We start from the raw sequence: 20916 nt of genomic DNA on the forward strand, positions 1-20916 counted from the left end.
ACCATTTTCCGCAAATTTCCATGCACAATTCTTTTGTCAATCGGAATGGTGAAAAAACAAGGAAAAAACACATTGGAAAAAAGTAAAATTCCGTTGCCGGGACTTGAACCCGGGTCTTTCGGGTGAGAGCCGAATATCCTGACCAACTAGACTACAACGGATTTGTGATTTCCTTTCGTGCTTTTTATATATATCTGTTGTTGTTCAACAAGCCAAACACGATAGTCCGTCAGTACCATCTTTGTTTTTCGGCGACGGAGGAGGGTTTTAGCGTGTAGCCTTCTCTTCTCTATGTGAATTTCCTATCCGTTGTAGTAGACGCTGCTACAAAACCCACCGCAAGACAGTCTTCTTCAATCCCTTTTACCTTCCACCATCAGCCCATCAGGTATGCTATTTTTCTTCTCAATATCTGTCCCTCTTTTTTCTTCTATGAATTCCAATTGATTTAAAAAAATGCATGAGGTTAACTCTGGAAACGGCTCAAAACCCAGAATTCACAATTTCTTCAAAGTTGTAAAATAATTCAACCCCAGCTAAGAGTTTCCGTAGTTGAATCATTGCAAGTACAGAAAATAGGGATTTGGGCAGCCTATGATGATTCAAATGCATTTTCCTGTTGGGTTTATACTGCTGGAATGTTATTATAAATGTCATACAAAATGATTGAATTGCTTAGAAAGAGAAGAAGACTTGCAATTTCTGGGTGCCGTTTTATTGATTGTGTTTATTTGGTTTGGTTTCAGTGAGTATCAGAAAGATGACTGCTGTATCTGGACTGACTGGTAGTCCCTCCAGATGCTGTTTCCAAATTCCAGTACGCAGTTCCGGTTCACTATGTGGGCGAGTTTCAAATTTCCCTCATAGTTGGAAGCCTGCAGGAAAGAATGAGCTACTTCGTGGGGAAAGGTATAGCTCTTCTTGCGGTATCGGTTATCGAATTCAGTACAGTGGTTGCAATGTGGTTTATTTATGTTTCCTTTTGCAATCAAACAGAAGTTATTGGACTGGTTTTACACAAAGATTGAATGCACGAAAAACACATCTGCTGAAGTTTGCCATGGATGCATCCTATGGTGATATTCCAAATGAACCAACTGGTAAGGCATCCTATGGTGATATTCCAAATGAACCAACTGGTAAGTTTCACCTTATTGTTTTTGGGGGTGTTGTGTTTTTCTTTAATTTTTCTCTGTGTCCGTACTTTTGTATATCTATCTTATATAAGTCTGGATGCTCATGTAGTCATGTGTCATGTCCTTCAACTTTCACCTTACCGGCCTTTCTTGCACACAATAGAGTGGAAAACTGGAATTTGTGAGCATGACATAGATGTCACCTTACAGCCTTTGATGTGTCTAAATTTGCTAATCGAGTCGAACCAAAGCATTTTTTATGTATTTCTAGGAGGCTTGACATCAGTAACTTGGTTAGTTTAGAAATATTTCATTGAACTGATATATTAATGTCGACCTGATTCATTTCTGTTAGATACTTATAATTTATGAAGTAGCATCTTTAGCTCTCTGAACTTTTTTTGTTCTTAACTGCCTTTGCAAGTAAAGCTATCTTTCCTAGGATTAATGTGAGGGACCCATACAAACGACTTGGAATAAGCAGGGAGGCTTCTGAAGATGAGATCCAAGGTGCAAGGAACTTCCTTATCCGACAGTATGCAGGTCACAAACCAAGTGTGGATGCAATTGAATCAGCACATGACAAAATAATCATGCAGCAGTTTTATGACAGAAAGAACCCAAAAATTGACTTTAAAAAAAAGGTCAGGGAAGTCAATCAGTCTCGTATTGTGCAGGAGGTGAGAAATAGGTTTCGAACTCCATCCACAAAGTTCATTATAAAAACGTCCATTGCATTTGTCGTGCTTGGAGCTCTCACTGTTCTATTTCCAACCGAAGAGGGTCCAACCCTTCAGGTAGCCATTTCCTTGTTGGCTACCATCTACTTTGTATATGACAGGCTGAAGAGCAAATTACGAGCTGTGCTCTACAGGTATGTAAATAATTTATGTATATTTGTATAATTTTCTATTGATTTTTCCATACAGGACGATTGAATTTTTCTGTATTGACAAAAGATTCTGAAAACACACCGGTTCTTGTAAGGACCCATCACTCAGAATTTGTACATCAGTATTCTTGAATAACCTTATTGAAACTAACCAAATTGTGCTAAATATTCCAAAATGATGACATATTCTCTTCTTTCACGCCAAATTTAATTGTGTATTTTGAGTCCTCTGACGTTCGAACTAGGAAATGTGGCAACAGTGAAAAGGTTTCTATTAAATGTTTGCTTTGGTGCAGTGCTGGAGCATTTGTTTTCTCATGGCTCGTGGGAACCTTCTTGATGGTGTCTGTGATTCCACCCATACTTAAAGGACCAAGAAGTTTTGAGGTGACAACTTCGTTGATAACCTACGTCCTACTCTGGGTCTCGTCTACTTATCTGAAGTAATTTCTGTTCTTAAGGCAAACCTCAATTTTGTTGGATTTGGAAACCACAGATTTTCTCGGAGATTTAGCTCATATGTCTCCTTTATAGTGATAGTGCTGATAATTCTGGCAAATTGTGATGACGAGGCTCCTAGTTTTAGAAGATATTTGTTTTCCACCCTTTGGAGAAAGGGTGTAAAATTAGATGAAAGAGATCGGTTTAAGCAATTGACCTTTTGTGTCCTTTTTGTGAATTATTATAATCAATCAATTATCTTTGTTTCTATATAAATGGAGCCTCAAGTATGCATTCTGTGTACCCTCTTGTAATGAGGGAATCAAATCTGTCTGCAAACATAGGCTGACAAGTTGTGTATATGGGACATTGGTGGACATGATAGAACTTGTGTACCCTCCAATTCACTTGAGCTGCAAGTGTCCCAGCAAACTGAGTGGTTTTTATTGGTTTGGTTTCAAGTCTTCCCAGTTCTTCCAAATCTTGATGGGGAGATGATTGAGGACAGGTCATGGACCCTGTCCCTAAAGATCTTCCCATGTCCTTTTGGGTGAGTTGTGATGTGTTTTTTCCCCAACTTATTATGTTGTAAATCTAGAGGCCTACAATTGCAAGATCTTTTGGACTATGAACCCATGAGTTTCAAGGACCACAATGCGAATCGATCACAAGTTCAGGCACTATTGCCCATAAAATCATTTTTTGAATTTCATCGAAAATACTGGTTCGAAGGAAAAAAAAACCATATAATAACGATTCTGGCCAAAAGTAAATCGCAACTGTGGAACTATGTAGATAATTAGAACTTGTTGAAAGTTATTTCATATGTAATAAAGGAAAATACAGTAGAAAATTTGGTAGATTGGAATTAATATTTTTCTTTTCTTTATTCTTCTGTATTGTGTTAAGGCTAAAAGGCAAAGAAGAAATTTGACAACCAAAAAAAAAAAAAAAAAAAAAATGCAAAGAAGAAAATAGAAGTAAAAAAAAATCTTTGGCTTATAATCAATTTCATTATTTCTGGTTTCACAAAGTTGCGTAAACCCAGCCATTCCTGACCAAAAAAAAAAATGCCATGAATTTGTACAACCAAGCCATGGCATGCCAAGTAGACAACTTGTCTCCCCCACCAGGCAATCATTCATTGGCAAATGCATCACAGCCTCAAACCACATATCTCAGAGCAAAGCCCTGCAACTATAAATACAGTAAATTTACACCAAATCCTTGTGTGAAAGAGAAGGCAAAAAACAGAGAGCTTGTGACAGGGAGAGAATAACAGAGAACAACAAGAAGTCTTTATATCAGATACTTTTACGAGACAATGGCCTCTGCTTCTCTTCTCAAGTCAGCCCCAGTTTTAGGCAAGCCAGAATGGCTGAAGGGCCAAGCTCTACCCCAACCTTCAGCCTCTGTGGTCAGATGCAACCCAGTTGCCTCTTCTGCTCTTACTGTGAGAGCTACCAGCTCATATGCTGATGAGCTTGTCAAAACCGCAGTATGTATTTTCAGTTCGAAATGGCTTTGTTGTTTTTAACAAATTTTCAGTGTGTGAATTTTGTTTGGATGGTTTGTAGAAAACTGTTGCGTCTCCGGGGCGTGGAATTCTGGCCATGGATGAATCAAATGCTACTTGTGGGAAAAGACTTGCCTCCATTGGACTGGAAAACACTGAGGCTAATCGCCAGGCATACCGGACGCTGCTCGTTACAGTTCCCGGGCTTGGGCAGTACATCTCAGGTGCCATCCTCTTTGAGGAGACACTCTACCAATCCACAACTGATGGCAGGAAAATTGTTGATGTGCTTGTTGAGCAGAACATTGTCCCCGGCATTAAGGTCGACAAGGTAAGCCAAACAACGTTCTCGTACCAGATATCTGGAATGTTATGTTTTCTGATTGTGTTACAATCGAAAGCTTGATGATGAGCACTGCAGGGTCTGGTTCCTTTGGCCGGATCAAACAACGAGTCATGGTGCCAAGGTCTTGATGGCCTTGCCTCTCGCTCTGCTGCTTATTACCAACAGGGTGCTCGTTTTGCAAAATGGTAAGAGTATATTTGTTGCTCTATTTTACACAAGTTTGAAGTAATTTTTTTCTTCTTTCTGAAACCATTTGAAGTAACAATTTGTTCTTCTTGTTCTGTGGTCATTTTGGCAATTGTCTTTGAGTTTCACTTGTATAGTAAATGTATGTTTTTAATTACTTGTTTATCGAATAGGCGAACGGTTATTAGCATTCCAAATGGCCCATCTGAACTGGCTGTGAAGGAAGCAGCCTGGGGTTTGGCTCGTTATGCTGCCGTCTCTCAGGTAACAATAAAATGATATAGAAACCAATAGCTAATTTTCTGGTATGTTTCTTTTTTCAGTCTATTTTGGCTTTTTTTTTTAATGGTGGACATTTTTGCTAATGTGACCTTACAGGACAATGGTTTGGTACCAATTGTTGAGCCAGAGATCTTGCTTGATGGAGATCATGGAATTGACAGGACCTTTGAAGTGGCTAAGAAAGTGTGGGCAGAGGTGTTCTTCTACCTCTCCCAGAACAATGTCTTGTTTGAAGGCATCCTTCTCAAGCCAAGCATGGTCACTCCTGGTGCAGAGGCCAAGGACAGAGCCACACCAGAACAAGTTGCTGACTACACCCTCAGGCTCCTCCGCCAACGAATCCCCCCTGCCGTCCCAGGAATCATGGCAAGCACCCCATAACTCTTTGTCTTAAAATAGTACCTTGAAGTTGATATTGAAAAGATAATTAAATGGAAGCTTAAAGGCTAAAACTTTGTTCTTTGAAATCTATTTTGGTTGCTTCTAATTTTGTGGAACTCATGCTTTGATTGTGCAGTTTTTGTCTGGTGGGCAGTCAGAGGTAGAGGCTACATTGAACCTGAATGCAATGAACCAAGCTCCCAACCCATGGCACATATCGTTCTCATATGCAAGAGCCCTCCAAAACACTTGCCTTAAGAAGTGGGGGGGAAGACCTGAGAATGTGGAGGAGGCTCAAGAAGCTCTGCTAGTCAGGGCAAAGGCCAACTCTCTTGCTCAGCTTGGAAAATACACAGGTGAAGGGGAGTCTGAGGAATCAAAGCAAGGCATGTTTGTCAAGGGCTACGTTTACTAGGCTTAGACTAGCTGCTAAATCCTCCAATTAACCATGTAAATCAAGTTGTTTACGAGATTGAGATTAATATAAAGGGTTTTTATCACAAACGGTTGTCCTTAATTTTTTGGTCAACGCATCAGTTTGGTCCTTAACCTAATAGACTATGGGACCCTTAGCTTATACCATCTTCATTCATAGCTTGCATTTATCCCCATTATCCCCGCATATTCTTTTGTGCAAACCATATGCGGTGTTGACTTTTGACTTCACAAATGAATAGGAACCTTCTAAAGCACAGAGAAAACTCTTTGAAACTTGAACAGCTTGCAACATCTTTTTCCTTGCTGCCCAAGTTTCCCACTCTTCCAACTCATTATAAAACTCCTCTCCCCCCTCAGCTTTCTCCACCTCCCAACTCCAGCTCAACCAATTGAAGTCAAAAGGAGTTGACCACAATGTTTAGCCTCAAAGATGCACCCACAACAGCATCCACTCTCTTCTCAGCCTACGCGTCCTTTGCAGCCTCCATGATGCTGGTCCGTTCCATGGCAGACCAGCTCATCCCCCGCCAGCTCCACTCCTACATCTACTCAAGCCTCAGCTACCTTTTTACCCCTCTCTCCCCCCACCTCACTCTCATTATCGACGAGCACTCCGGCATGACGCGCAACCAAGTCTATGACGCTGCCGAGCTCTACCTCCGGACCAAGATCAGTCCGTTGACCGAACGTCTTCGGGTCAGCAAAACCCCTCGAAAGAAGACCATCAGCATTTCCATTGACCAAGGCCAACAAGTCAACGACACATTTGACAACGTTAAACTAACATGGCGTTACGTCTGCTCCTCCGATCAACGGTCCGAATCCCAAAACCACAGCCTCCGCAGTCACAACAACAACAACAACCAGTCTAGCGAAAAGCGTTGCTTTGAGCTAACATTCCACAAGAAACACAAAGACAAAGTGGTTGACTTTTACTTGCCTCATGTGTTTGCTCAGGCCAATGCAATCAAACAGAAAGAAAAAGTCGTGAAACTTTACACCCGAGATCCATGCTTGGGTGATGACGAGAACGGCATGGGTTCGAGCATTTGGGGTTCTGTAAATCTGGAGCACCCAGCTACATTTGAGACGATGGCCATGGAGCCGGAGCTTAAGAGAGCCATTGTAGAGGACATGGACAGGTTTGTGAAGAGGAGGGAGTTTTATAAGAAAGTGGGCAAGGCTTGGAAAAGAGGCTACTTGTTGTATGGCCCTCCTGGCACTGGAAAATCGAGCTTGATTGCGGCCATGGCTAATTATCTCAAGTTTGATGTGTATGATTTGGAGCTCACCAGTATTCACAGCAACTATGATCTGAGGAGGATATTGCTGTCCACTACCAACCGTTCGATTTTGGTGATTGAGGACATTGATTGCAGTCTGGAAATGCACGACCGGCAGTTCGATGAGCAGCAGCATTTTGTGCATCAACAACAATCTAACAACAGGGTCAGTGCTCAGTGCTCTATTTATTTTATATTTTACGTTTTGTGTGTATAATATAATGAGTTTCTAAAGCGGATCTTTTCAATTGCAGTTGACTCTCTCAGGCCTACTGAATTTTATAGATGGTTTGTGGTCAAGCTGTGGTGATGAGAGAATCATTGTGTTCACCACAAACCACAAGGATAGACTTGACCCAGCTTTGCTGCGTCCTGGTCGAATGGACATCCACATTCACATGTCCTATTGCACCACAAGTGGGTTCAGGATCTTGGGCTCTAACTACCTTGGCTTCCATGGCGACAACCACCATCATCGGCTTTGGGGAGAGATTGAAGGGTTGATAGAGAGCGCAAAGGTCACCCCAGCAGAGGTTGCCGAGGAGCTCATGAAGAGTGATGATGTTGATGTTGATGTTGCTCTTGACAGACTTGCTAATTTCCTCAAACATAATAAGGTCGAGAACGATGAAACAGAGGAAGAGGCTAATAAGATTGAAAATCAAGAAGCAAAGAGGCAAAAAATGGACGACCACAATGTAAACAAAATTGGTGGGGGAGGATTTGGAAGAGGAAAAGGAAGACCAATGCAACAATGAGTTGTTAAAAATGTAAAATGAAAAACATAAATAATACATATGCCCCAACGGCAAAAGTCTCGTAAGTTTTTCATTGATGTTGCAATACCATGGAAGTACCAAAAGAAAAGGACTTTATACCTATACATACGATCTGTGTACATACTTCGATTATCCTTGCTAGATTAATAATTAAACATCTGTTGAGAAGGTAGAGGTGAGATATAAGATTAGTTATACAAACACATCGCACATCACGTAAAGTATATTACATGTAGCTCCTACCAGATTCGTGGCATTCAGACAGCCACAAGTCAATGTGTTCTACAAGTTGCTGCCTTACTTTGTTGACTGCATCAGGGTTGCTGCAGTTCTGGGAATTGCCTGAAACGGAGAAGTCATAGATTCTAATAAATACAACATCAGAATGGGAAAATTATCAACAAGAACATCCATCCGTGAAAATCATGTTCGGACCCAAAGTATCCAACGTTGAGGCGCATTTAACGCCCTTTATAAACATGGGAAACTTCCGATGGCTGCTAAAATTAAAAAGTACATGTTCATAACAAAACCCAGCTACTCCACAATTTTCTTCTTCAACCAGGGATAAACTTCAAACTGAGAAATTTCTTAACTTGGCAAAAATATTCAGCTACTAGGTAGTTTTTCCATTTCCGTATTTTTGTGCATTTTTTTCTTTCATCCTTGTTCTTTTCATTGCAAATATACAGAGAAAGGTGGTTGGGGAGGAGGGGCAACACACAACAAACACAAGGGAATTGACATCCCATACCACGTCTGCACCCAGAACCACAAAACTAAAGGTCGCAATCTGGTATGCATGCTTTATATTAGTAAAAATATGGAAGAAATTTAACCGAAGGATATATAATCCCAAACTGGCTCCAATAGCAATCTGGAAAACTTAATATGATCCCAAACTGGCTCCACAAAGGGGAATTTCAAACCTTCATCTTAATAATAAGTAAACCTTGTGCTAGCATTTTCATAACTAATTGTATTCTACATATAAAAAAATATAAAGACAGACAAATAATACATACCTTCAAGAGTTAATGGAAACTGAGGACATCCTCTCAAATCAGTTCCATGACCACAATTATGGCAATTGATGATGTAGGAAGGCACTGAAAGTTTATTTTACAAACAATGAGTTCAGGAAACGAGAGTACAGAAAGATCCAAGAGTATGTAAAATAAGTGAAAGGCACAGTAAACGTGCAATATCCTTAGACTACAAGTTTAAAACTGCTGCAGATGAAACTATCCAAACAAAATTTGGTGGTACAAAGATTAGATCTGTAACGTATCAAGAGTAAACTCATTAGGTGAAAATTCCTTCTTGGTACAAAAGACAGGGTACAATTTAGTCTAGAATATCAAGCATTATACAAAGCAACATTGTTCAAAAAAATTCAAATCAGAGCATAGGATAACTATAATGAGACTTCTCGTCAAAGCAATAGGATACTCACTATCTGGAGATGAAGTCTGTTTGGATGCATGACGCCAGGGATCCTGTGAGCCATTTGTAAAAACTATTTTTGAACCTGCAGATTCATTTTTCATAAGATCATGTGAACCAATGATAAATACCCAGACGTGTCCTTATTTAGAAAAATCAGGAAAATGAATAAATTGTGATAAAGGTTAAGAGCTAAAATGAAAGAGTAGATAGAAATGATGCTACTAAATAGTAATATATAATTACTGGGAAAAGTTTGACCTGCAATTTTTTTGCCTCCATAGTATATATTTGTTGCAACAACATCAGGATAGACACCCTCTCCAAAAACATTCTTACAAAGGTCTAAATGGTATCTGCAACAATGAAAAACTATCAACCAGAGATGCCTAGACGCGCTACAAAGTAGAAATAATAAAAATGTAATACTTCGATCAAAGCATTTTCAGAAACATACCTTGTGTCGACTTTTGAAGACCGGATGCTATCATTTGCAGGTGCCACCTGAAAATATGCAACTTCAGTACAAACTTGGAACCACCACAACCGATCAGAACTGCCCCCACTAACAGAAGTGTTCTTCAAGTGTTTCTGATTATATGTTTCAACGTCAGCGCCAAAACTTCCAACGTAGTACTCTTTAACGTATTTGGCATACGCATCCTACAAGGAGATTACTTTTTTTCATTAGAAATATTAGACATTTAGAGAAAAATGATACATGCATCTTCGTTCTTCATGAAGCATAAGGTCAAGAACCAGATGATTAGCACCGCTTACAACTTACCAAGTTAAAACAATCTTCTTCTTCTTTTTTTTTCTTTTACTCTCATTGGGAAGTTAGAATTTTTTTTTTAAAATACAGCATAAACAATGAATTCATATTAAAAACTAAACAGAGGAAATGTGCTATAGAAATTTCATGCTACCACAAGAGTTGAAATTAGAAATATTGCATAAAGAGGTAATTCATTTGGACACTGCAAGATAGAACACAATGGACCATGATTGCTTCAATTAAAGAACCAAACGGAATGGAAAGAAGAGGAACATACCACTAAATCCTCTCCATTGTTCTTTGCTTGAACAAGAGGGGAGCATAACTTATCTGGATTTCCATATTGAAACTGTAAATGTTCAAAATAATAATAATCACTAATTTGAGAAACTGAAAACTGATTGATAAAACTAAGAAAGAAGTAATATTTACCGCTACAACAGCAGCATCCGCCAGAAAATACAAGAAATCACCTTCAATATCAAGCTGCAAACAGACTTAAGGTCAAGATGCGAGGTGGATAGTATTAAAAAATAATCCTACCGGTGTGAAACTAGAGTCATGCTTTGAAAGTATATCATGATTTACAAATGATGAATGGAAGGGATGAAAAATCCAACCTGGGTTGCACCAAACAACGCCTTTACTGCTTTCCCGTTGGTTGCAAGCCTTCCTTCAACAAGACGAGTAGTTTCTTGTAGTGCAGCTTTACATTCCGGACCGGCAGACTCACCAATCTGCATTTGGATAGGATTGAAGTTAAGAGCAACCGGGTTGAGGCAGAGACCACAGAACTACAATCTCATTCTCATGTTAAAGGGGAAAGAAACCTATTAACATTGTAGTCACCTGCTGGTCAAATTCAGGGAAGTTATAAACAGCTTGAACAACTGCAGAACTTGCAAGACTTCCACATGTTAAATGAGGAAACTTGAGTCGAAACCATGCACTCATAGCTCCGGAGTACGAGACACCAAATATGAACCACGGATTTTCCTTGGTTTTATTCAGCTTCACATTTAACGATTCCTAAAAATAATTAAACGAAAAAAACCAGTAAACTACATGCTCAATTGGGTCATTTTCTAACTGAAGACAATCAAATTCAAAAAATTGAAAGATGGGCTTGCCTGATAAAACTGACGGAAAACAGCCAAATCGAAAAGCGCCTGCTTTGATGATAAATACTTCAAGTTCTCTGTTGTATGTGATTTGAAAGGAGAACTGTTTCCATAGTATCGATGCTCAGGCGAAACCAAAGCTGCCCCAAACTTCTTCGCCAAAACCTGCACAACGAGATTTCACTTCAACATTTTTACAAGAAGTTGCAATTTTTTTTTCAATTTATAACCTTTTTGAAGAAATCAAAAATCAAAACTTACACTTAGGTAATCATTAGCTATACCGGGGCATGCGGATTCTCCGCAAATTTTGAGAAAAATTGGACCGTCCGATGGTCTGAAGTAGTCAAGAAACTCATAGTAGCGCAGGGGGAATCTGCGGTGGTCGTAAGGAGAGAAGTGGTCTAGGGTTTGATCGAACCAGAGCTCCTCCTTCGTCAAGTAATTGCCGCTTCCGGACAAGCTCTGAAGCTGAAGCAGAGTTGGCCTCACAAAGCCATATGAGAGCGTCCAAAACGTCGTCGTTAACAAGAGCGTCCAAAACGTCGCCGTTAACAAGAGCGTGAACGAGAACGACGTCGTCATCGGAAGTCGCCTCATCGTCGTCCCGATTGATTCGCGGTGGTTCCTCAGTCAAAGTCTCATCTCCACAGAAAACACGCCTTTCCTGTGGGTTTTATTTGGGTAGGGGCCGGTTTTAACAGTTTATTATGGAGAACCGATGGACCGGCCCAAATTTTGGTAGTCTTTTGTGGGCCGTTGACTCTGATTCAGTTGTCTCGTGTGGAAATGAAGAACGAGATGATTACCAGCATCACAAAAATTTCATTGAAAATCCAAATGCTTCTCCCATTTAAAAACACTTTCATTTAGTTTTATCAATGGAAGATTCGAACTTTGAACCTCTTCCGGAGGAGAAGTACCGATTTTCAGTATTGAAAACATCATGGATTTAGATGAGACTACACCTTCACCTAGCTCGAAGGAAATGAATTATTACGTTACGTTCAATTAAAACATTCCCAATCATTTTTAAGTTTTGATTAAGTGCAAAGCTAAACCGGAGCATCTCCAAGGGAGCTGTCAAATACCAACATCAAATTTAAATTTGATGGCTGATGTGGCAATTTGACATCTTACACTCCACCCAATATATCAAATTAAATTATTATTTTATTACATTTTAGTGTTGATTTATTTTTAATTAAAAAGAAAAGAAAAAAAATAATAAAATATTCATTTAACATCTTACTTTTGGAATGTCAAAAATAACATCTCAACCTCCAACTTTCATTCCACATCAGCTTTGACACATCGGTTAGAGTAATGTGAGATGTTATTTCTAGCTATTAAATGTTTATATAGCACTTTTGACACATCGGTTGGAGATACTCTTAGATTCCTCCATAAACCCATTATTCCTTTGTTCAGATTGTTGTATGCTCTAGTCTCATATTCCTCTGCTTGCAGTTTTAAGCAAACCGTTTTCGAGTTCCTAAGAATTCAGCATGTACTTTACGAAAAAAATAAAATTCTCAAATTTTAGTGCCATTACAAGAGAGTCCTCATTTTTGTATGAGTACTTGCAAAAATTCCAAAACAAACAAAACTAAATAATGATATTTTGGTTTTGAAGCAAGTTATGGATGCTTTCCAACTATATATCCTGCACAACTAAACTACATAATGGGGAACACTCTTCAAACCTTAATGATTATATGCCCACTTAAAAGCTCCACTTGAAGCAGCAGATAACCGAGGCATATGATGAAGCACCCTTCAGGCAACTGGTGAAGTAATCTGCAGGAGCCGATGCTTCCGGATATGTTGCATTAGTCCTGTTTAAGAACAAGAGATGCTTGTTGCTTAAATGTACTGGTACGCATCACAATTAATCAATACATGGTTTGAAATATGAAAAGCCAACAAGTTATGCATTGATTGAATATCCTGTAGAGAGAATTGTTCTGTTTAAGTTATGCCCAAGGTTGTAGAATTACAATCTTTCAGTTCAGCTTCAAAGCAAAAAGAAGATAATACAATGAGAACTTGAAGTGCTCATTTATATACTTATGAAAATGCAAGAAGGGAATAGATATATAGGGAATGGGAACTCTTTTCTTCTTATACTGAAAAAAGATAATTCTCAACTTATGAATTAAGCAGGCTTCAATTTCTTCGTACATCAATTTGGAGTTCCTATTTCAGCTGCCTTCCCAGCTTCAATTTCTTAGCTTATGAATTAAACAAGCTTGTTTTTTAAGTTCACTTGCACATAAATGATAAACTTTTCAATTTATTAACCACTCTTTTCATGCCCATACAAGCAACTATGATCTAGTTCTTGCAATTTATTAACCAGTGAACACTGAAAACACTCTAACCTCTTTATTTGAAGCTTGTTCATGCATCCGATGAGGCTTCATGTTCAAATCAATCAATTTAGTATCCATCTTTACATGCCCATCAGCATTGGCATCTGATATACGAATAGGAGACGCTCTGTGATTTTGCTGGTTCTCTCCTATTGTCATTCTAGGTGGCTGATGTTGTACTCTTCTGGTCTCACCCAGATCAATGGGTTGGGAAGCCGGGTCATCAACATTACCAGGTTTATCTCCTGGAAACTACAGAACAACCAAATCATGTAGAACACTAAGTCAAATGCAGCAGCTGGAAGAAGAAGAAAAAACCAGTTCTTGGTAAGAAGGATTAACAAACCTCAACTCTCTGTCTAAGTACAAGATATCTTCCATGTGTTCTTTTGCCTCCAACATGAACAACCATATCACATTGCAAACAAAGGGAACTTCCATCTATCTCGCAATAAAAGAAAGCTACATGCAGTTTCCAAGAAGATAGAGTAAGTGTGAATTCTTTTTCTTTTCTTATTTTCCATTAACATAAAGACATATCAACAGGAAAATATACAAGCCAAAAAACGAAAACAAAAAAAGGTCAGCATACCAGGTGCATTTTCACAGATATCACACCGGGGAACTTCACTGGGAGTTGCAAGACCAACCCGTACATGTCGGCTAGCAAGCTTATTGCACATGTGGACCTGCCAACCCATCAACAGTTTAAAGCATTGCTAAAAGATGTAAACCAGAGAATGCAGAAGAATGAAAACAAACTAAATTCCAAAACTTTTGACCTGTTATGAAAAAGCTCTTTCAGAAAAAACCTGTTATGTAATGTGAGCATTAACCATAAGCTATTTCCACTGAATATGGACAAACAAACAAAACTTTCTCTTCCAGGAAATTATGTAACCATTCTCAGTCACTAAGCTATTTCCAAAAGTAATTTTTAACTGAAAAGGATATATGCAATGTGGGAAAGACAAAAGGAAAGTAAACAACAGAGGAAACAAGAAATTACAAGGTTCTAGCAGTACAACCAACGCACATGTTTGCTCCAAAAACTTCTTAAACTCATGTTAGTTAAGCATGGAAGCAACTAACAATTCAACCAGCAAGTAAAGGAGAGCTACAAATATAAACCCACCTGACTATACATATGGGGTTCAACTTGCACCCAGTAAACTAAACATATGAAAAACAGCCAGGGGTCTCAGGTTCAAACCCCATGACATCTTGGTTGTGTGTAAGAAAACCCCTCCCCTCTAGTTTAGGCTATCACTTGTACACAAGCAGTTCCCTTTCCCCTAGATTTTGGGCTTTAACATATGAATCTGCCAATTGGTTACTATAGAAAATTAAGAGCCAAATGGTAAAGAAGCAAACCTTCTCATCACAGGCAGGGCAAAGTGCAGCCTCGTCCGCAGCGCAAAATACGATTGCAGCTGCGCTTTCACAAGAGTCACAAAGTGTTCGCATGATTAGCCCCTTCGACTACTCTCATATTTCTACCCAACTAACACATATAAGATAGCACACATGCTAAGCTCACATCTAATCAAAAAGCCATATACAACAAACTAAAGCAGCAATTCACCAAAATCTACTTGTGTTGGTGATTTGGGATTTATCAAAGAAACGCTGATATCAAACTCACACTCTGGTTGAGGCCAGTCACGAAGTCAATAATGAGGGGAAGGACTAGGAACAGGAAAAAAGGATTAGAGAGAGATAAAAGTGGGTTATGTTTGGTTGGGTTGGCGTTTGTTGGGGAGATTCGAGAAGACAAAGAATAATAATATAAACAATCAAACAAACAAACAAACTATATAATAGAAAATTGATATGGGAAATTTGATAAGAAACAGATATCATAAATACGTTCTTGGGGTTTGTCAACTTTGTTGGCTCCTCAAACTCAAAAGGCTCTCTCTCTGTCTCTCCCAAAGCTCAAAGCTCACACCTTGGCCACAAGTTTAAAGAGGTAGAGTGGGGTTGATATTCGATTGTGGCTCTCGGGCTCTTCTCACCCACCAGATGCATATCTGACGTGGGGTCCATTTCCTTCTGGTAAATATTGTTACTTGCTTGTTTTCATGGTCTCTCTTTGCTCTCCCATTTCGTTTTACAGCTCTCAAGCTCAACCAACGCCCTGCCGTTCACAGAGCATCTTTGGGGCCCTTTACATATATATCTGTCTATCCGTACCTAAAACGGTCATATATATGGAAGGATGATAATCTGAGTGGACGGGAAGACGTGACACCATGAATGCTAAGTATTCATGTCCCTTGAGGATCTGGCAACTCAAAAGGTATTTACAGCATTTGGGAAGGAAAAAAAAATTACAGCAGAAAATGAGTTGTATAAATATTCTACTTAATTCTGCAACATATCTGTCAACGGAATCTAGTTTAGTGAAAAATAATCTAACTTGCATATTAGTAGTCTCTTATCAAACTCCATGACACTTTAATAGTGTATATGAGAAAACTACCTTGTAATTTATCACTTGTATTTTCTACAACATATCTAAATTCTCTTTAATATACTTGTGATTTTTCACCAAATAAATTATGTTAATCAAACAAAAATTGGGTTGATGTGTTGAATTTTATTTTACTTTTTCTCTACGCTATGTTCCTGTGGTTGAGAGTTGGGTCTCCTAATTTTTGTAGAATATAATATGAGAGTTGGGTCTCCTTTGTACAAACCCCAAAAAAAAAAAAAAAAAAAAAAAAAAAAAAAGAAATTGGAAGGCTTCTAATGGAGACATAATGATTTCTCCTCAACATTATAATTTCATCTTTTGACTAATACCTACTAACTTTATCTCCACTAATTCCCACCTAATTTTACCTATGTGGGCTTCATTTATTTTATAACAATTTCATATATGCAATAACCTTTTTAGAGATATTTGGGAACTTTGAAACATAAGAAATTTAAATTTAAAAAAATTAAAGTGAAGGGATTCCTAGGTTCGGGCCGGCCCGTTTACTGTCCGACAGTCGTTAAAAAAGGCGGCAGTCACTGACTCCTCTCTCAAGAACTCCGCAGTCGCAGAAATGGCCGTTTTCCCATACACACAGAAACCAGTGGTCTACAAGCAAACTCATACCCTAAATTAAATTCCAATTTTGACCTCCAATTTCAATTGTACCGCCACTGAAAATGCTGAAACTCCTCTCGTCCTCCTCCTCATGCCTCCAGGCCAGAGTCCACGTTCAGGGACATCGTCGAACCTGCATCAGACTCTGTTCCTTAATTTCCATCTCCACAATTCCAAGCTCACAGCCCTTCAGCCTTCCAATCATTTCAGAGCTCATAGCAAAGCAACATTGGTCAGAGCTGAAAACCCACCTCAAAGACTCGAACTTTATCGCGGTTCTTCACCAACTGTTTGATGCAGGAGCTGACCCAGTTCTGATACTCAGGTACTTTAGTTGGTCGCAGAAGAATTTCAATGTTACACACCCTCTTGAACTCACTTGTAGACTTTTGCACTCCCTAGCAAATGCAAAAAAATACTCAAAGATCAGAGCTTTCTTAGATGGATTTGTTAGAAACAATGAAAAGCATTCGAATTCTTCAATTTTTCACATGCTTTCAATGTGTGGCAACCAGTTCTGTGCAAATTCTGTTATAATTGATATGTTGGTGCTGGCATATGTGAAAAATATGAAGACCCGTTTGGGTTTTGAAGCATTTCAGAGAGCTGGTGATTACGGGTTTAAGTTGTCAGTTTTGTCTTGTAACCCTTTGTTGAGTGCTTTGGTGAAGGAAAATGAAATTGGGTATGTTGAATATGTGTACAAAGAGATGGTTAGGAGGAGGATAGAGGCTGATTTGTTCACTTTCAGTATTGTGATTAATGGTTTGTGTAAAGTTGGGAAATTGAACAAGGCAAGGGATGTTACTAATGACATGAAAGCTTGGGGGATTTCACCAAATGTGGTTACTTATAATACTCTTATTGATGGGTATTGCAAAAAAGGTGGGTTGGGGAAGATGCACAAAGCTGATGCCATTTTGAAGGAGATGGTGGCAAATAATGTTCACCCGAATGAGATTACTTTTAATATTTTGATTGATGGGTTCTGTAAAGATGAAAATGTAGCTTCGGCGGTTAAGGTGTTTGAGGAAATGAAGCAGGGTTTGAAACCGAATGTGATTACATATAATTCTCTGATTAATGGGTTATGTTGTAATGGGAAGCTTGACGAGGCTTGTGGTTTGCAGGATGAAATGCTTGGCTTGGGTTTGAAGCCAAATATAGTTACCTACAATGCACTCATAAATGGGTTCTGCAAAAAGAAGATGATGAAGGAAGCTAAAGAGTTGTTTGATGACATTATGAATGGAGGCCTGGTGCCCAATGCTATAACATATAATACGCTAATTGATGCTTACTGTAAGCATGGAATGATGGAGGAAGCATACGCATTGCATAATTCAATGTTAGAGAGAAGGGTTTCCCCAAACACTTCGACGTTTAACTGCTGGATTGCTTGTTTCTGTAGGCAGGGAAACATGGAATTAGCTAGGAAGTTCTTGCATGAAATGGAGGTTAGGGGCTTGAAAGCTGATCCCATAACGTGTAATTTATTAATAGATGCATTGTGCAAAGAAGGGGAGTCAAGAAAGGCAGAAAGGCTCTTGAATGAGATGTTTAAAAAAGGTTTGAGTCCTAGCCACGTGACGTACAATACTTTGATGGATGGCTATTGCAGGGAAGGAAACCTGAAGGCAGCTTTGAATGTGAGATTACAGATGGAGAAAGAAGGGAAGCGGGCAAATATAGTAACATACAATGTGTTGATCAAGGGACATTGTATGAAGGGAAAGCTTAAAGTTGCAAATGAACTTCTCAATGAGATGCTGGAGAAAGGTTTGGTCCCAAATCGTACTACATATGAAATAGTAAAAGAAGAAATGATGGAGAAAGGTTTTCTTCCTGATATAGAGGGACACCTGTATAACATCTCTAGCTTTTAATCATCGAAATGAGAAATTGAATTGGTTTCACTCTCACCATAATCAAAATGTTTCTTTGATGTGAAGGGGCCATGCATGTATCCACATCTGCAAGTAATCAATATGTGATGGATGAAAGAGGAAAAACATCATTCAGTGGTTGCAAAATGCACTCTTGTCCCTTCTCCCACCTCCACCTATTCAGTTAATATTATTATCGCGATTCGATGTTGTGGTGGTTGACTACAGCAGAGGCGTAAACTGTCACAAAGTTGGAGGACGGTATAACTTGTGATGTAACTCTGAGTCTTCTTTCAGAAGACTATAACAAGGATGATGATGTATAGAGGCAACAATATTTGAGGTTATATTGACCTTCAGAGACTAGTTCCCTATGGAGCATAGACAAAGCTTTGTTCAGCGCCTGATGTACTTGGAATATCTTGTTCCCTGGTTAGCAGATTTTCTGCAGTATCTGGTACAAACAAATTGCAAAGCCAGAAAGTGCTTGAAGAGCTAAGATGTATGTGTCAAGGTTGATATTAAAGAGCTTAATTCAAATGGCTTATTTGTAGAAACATTTCCAGTCAAGCACAAAGATAGGTATCTTCAAAACTTTTTTATCCATCTACCATCCAACCTTTATCTTAAAGCGTCCTGTATCCATAATGCCTTTTAACTCAATTTTTTGTTTCCATGTGTATAAACATTTAAACTTGAAACTTGAATTAGTGAAGAAAGAGCGAAATCAGTAGGATATATATTGAACTACACATGGCCAAATTAACTCAAACTATATTAAGGAGTTTCTTGCTTCAATAATATGAGCTTAATCACATGGCACATATTGGCCTCAAGAGATTAAGTATAAGCATACACACAGTACAACTTAATCTTCCCCACAAATTCTTTATTACAAGCAGTAGAAAACCAATACAACTTGTCTTTGGACCAAGACACTAGACCACACTATATAGACCCTGTAATACATTTGCAACATTTTTCTTCCAGTTGACAGAAAGGAGTGAGACTTATCACTCTTTCTGAAACTTAAAATGAGAAGTTCATCATGTCCAGGCTCAAGCTCTCCATCATGACAGTTTCCATGAATCCGCACTTAGTGATCGATGCCTTCTTGAAACTACTACCTCTGGGTTTGAAGGCACAAGCAGAGATGGGAATGATTGGGATGTTCTCGCAGTTGCAGAGCTCGATCATATACCCGTCCGGGTCATGGAAGAACACCTGGTCGACCTTGACCCCATCGTCCTCCACCACGGCTGTCACATACCTCATCCCCATATCTTGCAGCCTCCTCTTAACAAGTCCAACATCAGTGCACTGCATGATCATAACCAAAACATATTTGTTATATTTGACCACAAATAACATTACAGGTTCCACAAGTACCGGTGCAGCTCTTACTTGGAAGGAGATGTGGTTGTCCTTGGGATTGATTGGCCGAGATTCATAGTCTTCCATGGCTGGACTTTCAATCAAGTGTATCCCGATCCCATAGTTATACAACCTACACAAGGTCAGAGACAGATTGATTTGTTATTTTCTTTTAAACAAACTTTGGAAAAGCATGCATTTTCTTTTCAAGAAAATCATAAATATTCAACTTTGCTGAGTATGAAAAACCATTCCATACTATAAAAAGCATGTTCAGATAGAGAGAAAGCTAACCAGGCTCCATTGAAGTTGAAAGAAGAAGGGCGTTTGATGACAACAAAGCCCAAGACATCTTCATAGAACCTCAAAGAATCCCACACCGATCTGCATAATAAAGACACATGATTTAAAGAGAGCAAAGGCAGTGCCTCGCAGTTGCTTAGCTCCTCAATCTCCATTTGACACTCTTACTCTTATGACTCTTACTTGCACTTAGAATTCTCTCTTTGATTTCTTGTATGCCCTGCATCACAAGACTAGGGGAGGTGCCTTTTTATAAAGCCACACTTTGGTGCATCTTTTGAGTTCAATTCAAATTTTTGCACATTGTTCTTTGCTCTTGTGAGGAACTTTCCTGGCAGATTCTCTCAGATCATACCAGAAAAGTTAAATTTAGTCATCCTCACAGCTACTGTCCACCTTGACATATTGGGAGGGGTGGTGATATCCTTGAAGGCCACATCAACAATGTGTTAAACACAATTAAAAGGGTACTCTTTTTTTTTTTTTTTCCTTTTTTGCTGTGCATTTTCTAACATGTTAAATCTTGTCATCACAGTAATTAGCCACTGTTTAATTTTCATCAGGCAGATTATATCTCAAGGTATTTCCTAATCATCAATCATTTTGTGTGGTTGATTTCAAGTCCAAAGGTACACACAGTTTGGTTAGTATCCTAAAGCAAAAAACCAAAATATGAAATGGGGGCAAGTGTGCATTTTGACCCAACCTTTTCTTGGAACTTCAGGTAGTTCTTAGAAGCTTGTAAATCCAGGGAACTACAAAGATGCCAAATATTGAGAAGTTTCTGTGATGTTTCCTCTCTCCCACATGACATTATCATCCTTTTTTCTTCCTGTAAACTCAACAATCCAAA

At 38.9% G+C, this 20916-nt stretch overlaps 7 protein-coding genes and 1 non-coding gene across 12 annotated transcripts; 4 read left to right on the forward strand and 4 right to left on the reverse strand.

Annotated features, from left to right (window-relative positions):
* TRNAE-CUC lies at positions 89-161 on the reverse strand. Its single transcript has one exon. It is a non-coding gene; the product is annotated as a tRNA-Glu (tRNA).
* LOC18769258 (protein CHAPERONE-LIKE PROTEIN OF POR1, chloroplastic) lies at positions 163-3430 on the forward strand. Of its 2 annotated transcripts, none has more exons than XM_020568538.1 (5): positions 163-388; positions 747-909; positions 997-1139; positions 1566-2010; positions 2325-2745. In XM_020568538.1, the coding sequence occupies exons 2-5, from the start codon at positions 761-763 to the stop codon at positions 2473-2475; spliced, it is 888 nt and encodes a 295-aa protein (XP_020424127.1). In that variant the 5' UTR covers positions 163-388; positions 747-760; the 3' UTR covers positions 2476-2745. The 2 variants fall into 2 exon arrangements, with proteins under 2 accessions (XP_020424127.1, XP_007202417.1); XM_007202355.2 differs by having other exon boundaries at positions 171-388; positions 997-1100; positions 2325-3430.
* LOC18769483 (fructose-bisphosphate aldolase 1, chloroplastic) lies at positions 3680-5684 on the forward strand. 2 transcript variants are annotated; one of them, XM_007203126.2, is made up of 6 exons: positions 3680-3967; positions 4047-4316; positions 4407-4516; positions 4691-4781; positions 4896-5165; positions 5317-5684. In XM_007203126.2, exons 1-6 carry the CDS (start codon positions 3794-3796, stop codon positions 5593-5595), a joined length of 1194 nt encoding a protein of 397 aa, XP_007203188.1. In that variant the 5' UTR covers positions 3680-3793; the 3' UTR covers positions 5596-5684. The 2 variants fall into 2 exon arrangements, with proteins under 2 accessions (XP_007203188.1, XP_020424125.1); XM_020568536.1 differs by having other exon boundaries at positions 4896-5169; positions 5317-5542.
* LOC18770221 (AAA-ATPase At2g18193) lies at positions 5788-7732 on the forward strand. Its single transcript, XM_020568534.1, has 2 exons — positions 5788-7067; positions 7156-7732. Exons 1-2 carry the CDS (start codon positions 6033-6035, stop codon positions 7657-7659), a joined length of 1539 nt encoding a protein of 512 aa, XP_020424123.1. The 5' UTR covers positions 5788-6032; the 3' UTR covers positions 7660-7732.
* LOC18769132 (probable serine protease EDA2) lies at positions 7687-11699 on the reverse strand. 2 transcript variants are annotated; one of them, XM_020568535.1, is made up of 12 exons: positions 11287-11699; positions 11035-11190; positions 10754-10933; positions 10525-10641; positions 10337-10390; positions 10182-10253; positions 9584-9789; positions 9388-9482; positions 9137-9211; positions 8706-8789; positions 7924-8022; positions 7694-7838 (listed from the first exon to the last, which is right to left on the reverse strand). In XM_020568535.1, the coding sequence occupies exons 1-12, from the start codon at positions 11623-11625 to the stop codon at positions 7831-7833; spliced, it is 1485 nt and encodes a 494-aa protein (XP_020424124.1). In that variant the 5' UTR covers positions 11626-11699; the 3' UTR covers positions 7694-7830. The 2 variants fall into 2 exon arrangements, with proteins under 2 accessions (XP_007201957.1, XP_020424124.1); XM_007201895.2 differs by having other exon boundaries at positions 7687-8022.
* Positions 12518-15523, reverse strand: LOC18769036 (B-box zinc finger protein 19). Of its 2 annotated transcripts, none has more exons than XM_020568172.1 (5): positions 15270-15523; positions 13993-14089; positions 13747-13862; positions 13410-13652; positions 12518-12863 (listed from the first exon to the last, which is right to left on the reverse strand). In XM_020568172.1, the coding sequence occupies exons 2-5, from the start codon at positions 14081-14083 to the stop codon at positions 12858-12860; spliced, it is 456 nt and encodes a 151-aa protein (XP_020423761.1). In that variant the 5' UTR covers positions 14084-14089; positions 15270-15523; the 3' UTR covers positions 12518-12857. The 2 variants fall into 2 exon arrangements, with proteins under 2 accessions (XP_020423761.1, XP_007202703.2); XM_007202641.2 differs by having other exon boundaries at positions 14775-15519.
* On the forward strand, positions 16132-19889 carry LOC18769745 (pentatricopeptide repeat-containing protein At1g09820). The gene is made up of 2 exons (XM_007203974.2): positions 16132-18968; positions 19763-19889. Exon 1 carries the CDS (start codon positions 16563-16565, stop codon positions 18384-18386), a length of 1824 nt encoding a protein of 607 aa, XP_007204036.2. The 5' UTR covers positions 16132-16562; the 3' UTR covers positions 18387-18968; positions 19763-19889.
* Positions 19129-20486, reverse strand: LOC18771062. Its single transcript, XM_007203831.2, has 3 exons — positions 20055-20486; positions 19791-19893; positions 19129-19706 (listed from the first exon to the last, which is right to left on the reverse strand). Exons 1-3 carry the CDS (start codon positions 20216-20218, stop codon positions 19416-19418), a joined length of 558 nt encoding a protein of 185 aa, XP_007203893.1. The 5' UTR covers positions 20219-20486; the 3' UTR covers positions 19129-19415.

Source organism: Prunus persica, chromosome G7, assembly GCF_000346465.2.
Source record: "Prunus persica cultivar Lovell chromosome G7, Prunus_persica_NCBIv2, whole genome shotgun sequence".
In the NCBI taxonomy this organism is placed as follows: domain Eukaryota; kingdom Viridiplantae; phylum Streptophyta; class Magnoliopsida; order Rosales; family Rosaceae; genus Prunus; species Prunus persica.

Coding starts and splice junctions, on each gene's coding strand:
- LOC18769258 (XM_020568538.1), top strand. CDS start 761: ATGACTGCTGTATCTGGACTGACTGGTAGTCCCTCCAGATGCTGTTTC. Junction 1,140..1,565: donor TATTCCAAATGAACCAACTG/GTAAGTTTCACC, acceptor TTGCAAGTAAAG/CTATCTTTCCTAGGATTAAT. Junction 2,011..2,324: donor TTACGAGCTGTGCTCTACAG/GTATGTAAATAA, acceptor GCTTTGGTGCAG/TGCTGGAGCATTTGTTTTCT.
- LOC18769483 (XM_007203126.2), top strand. CDS start 3,794: ATGGCCTCTGCTTCTCTTCTCAAGTCAGCCCCAGTTTTAGGCAAGCCA. Junction 4,782..4,895: donor GTTATGCTGCCGTCTCTCAG/GTAACAATAAAA, acceptor GTGACCTTACAG/GACAATGGTTTGGTACCAAT. Junction 5,166..5,316: donor CTGCCGTCCCAGGAATCATG/GCAAGCACCCCA, acceptor TTGATTGTGCAG/TTTTTGTCTGGTGGGCAGTC.
- LOC18770221 (XM_020568534.1), top strand. CDS start 6,033: ATGTTTAGCCTCAAAGATGCACCCACAACAGCATCCACTCTCTTCTCA. Junction 7,068..7,155: donor AACAACAATCTAACAACAGG/GTCAGTGCTCAG, acceptor TTTCAATTGCAG/TTGACTCTCTCAGGCCTACT.
- LOC18769132 (XM_007201895.2), bottom strand. CDS start 11,625: ATGAGGCGACTTCCGATGACGACGTCGTTCTCGTTCACGCTCTTGTTA. Junction 11,191..11,286: donor TAGCTAATGATTACCTAAGT/GTAAGTTTTGAT, acceptor CTCGTTGTGCAG/GTTTTGGCGAAGAAGTTTGG. Junction 8,023..8,705: donor GTTTCCATTAACTCTTGAAG/GTATGTATTATT, acceptor TCTCCGTTTCAG/GCAATTCCCAGAACTGCAGC.
- LOC18769036 (XM_007202641.2), bottom strand. CDS start 14,867: ATGCGAACACTTTGTGACTCTTGTGAAAGCGCAGCTGCAATCGTATTT. Junction 13,863..13,992: donor TATCTGTGAAAATGCACCTG/GTATGCTGACCT, acceptor AACTGCATGTAG/CTTTCTTTTATTGCGAGATA. Junction 13,653..13,746: donor TACTTAGACAGAGAGTTGAG/GTTTGTTAATCC, acceptor GTTGTTCTGTAG/TTTCCAGGAGATAAACCTGG.
- LOC18769745 (XM_007203974.2), top strand. CDS start 16,563: ATGCTGAAACTCCTCTCGTCCTCCTCCTCATGCCTCCAGGCCAGAGTC.
- LOC18771062 (XM_007203831.2), bottom strand. CDS start 20,218: ATGGAGATTGAGGAGCTAAGCAACTGCGAGGCACTGCCTTTGCTCTCT. Junction 19,894..20,054: donor TTCAACTTCAATGGAGCCTG/GTTAGCTTTCTC, acceptor GACCTTGTGTAG/GTTGTATAACTATGGGATCG. Junction 19,707..19,790: donor ACAACCACATCTCCTTCCAA/GTAAGAGCTGCA, acceptor ATGATCATGCAG/TGCACTGATGTTGGACTTGT.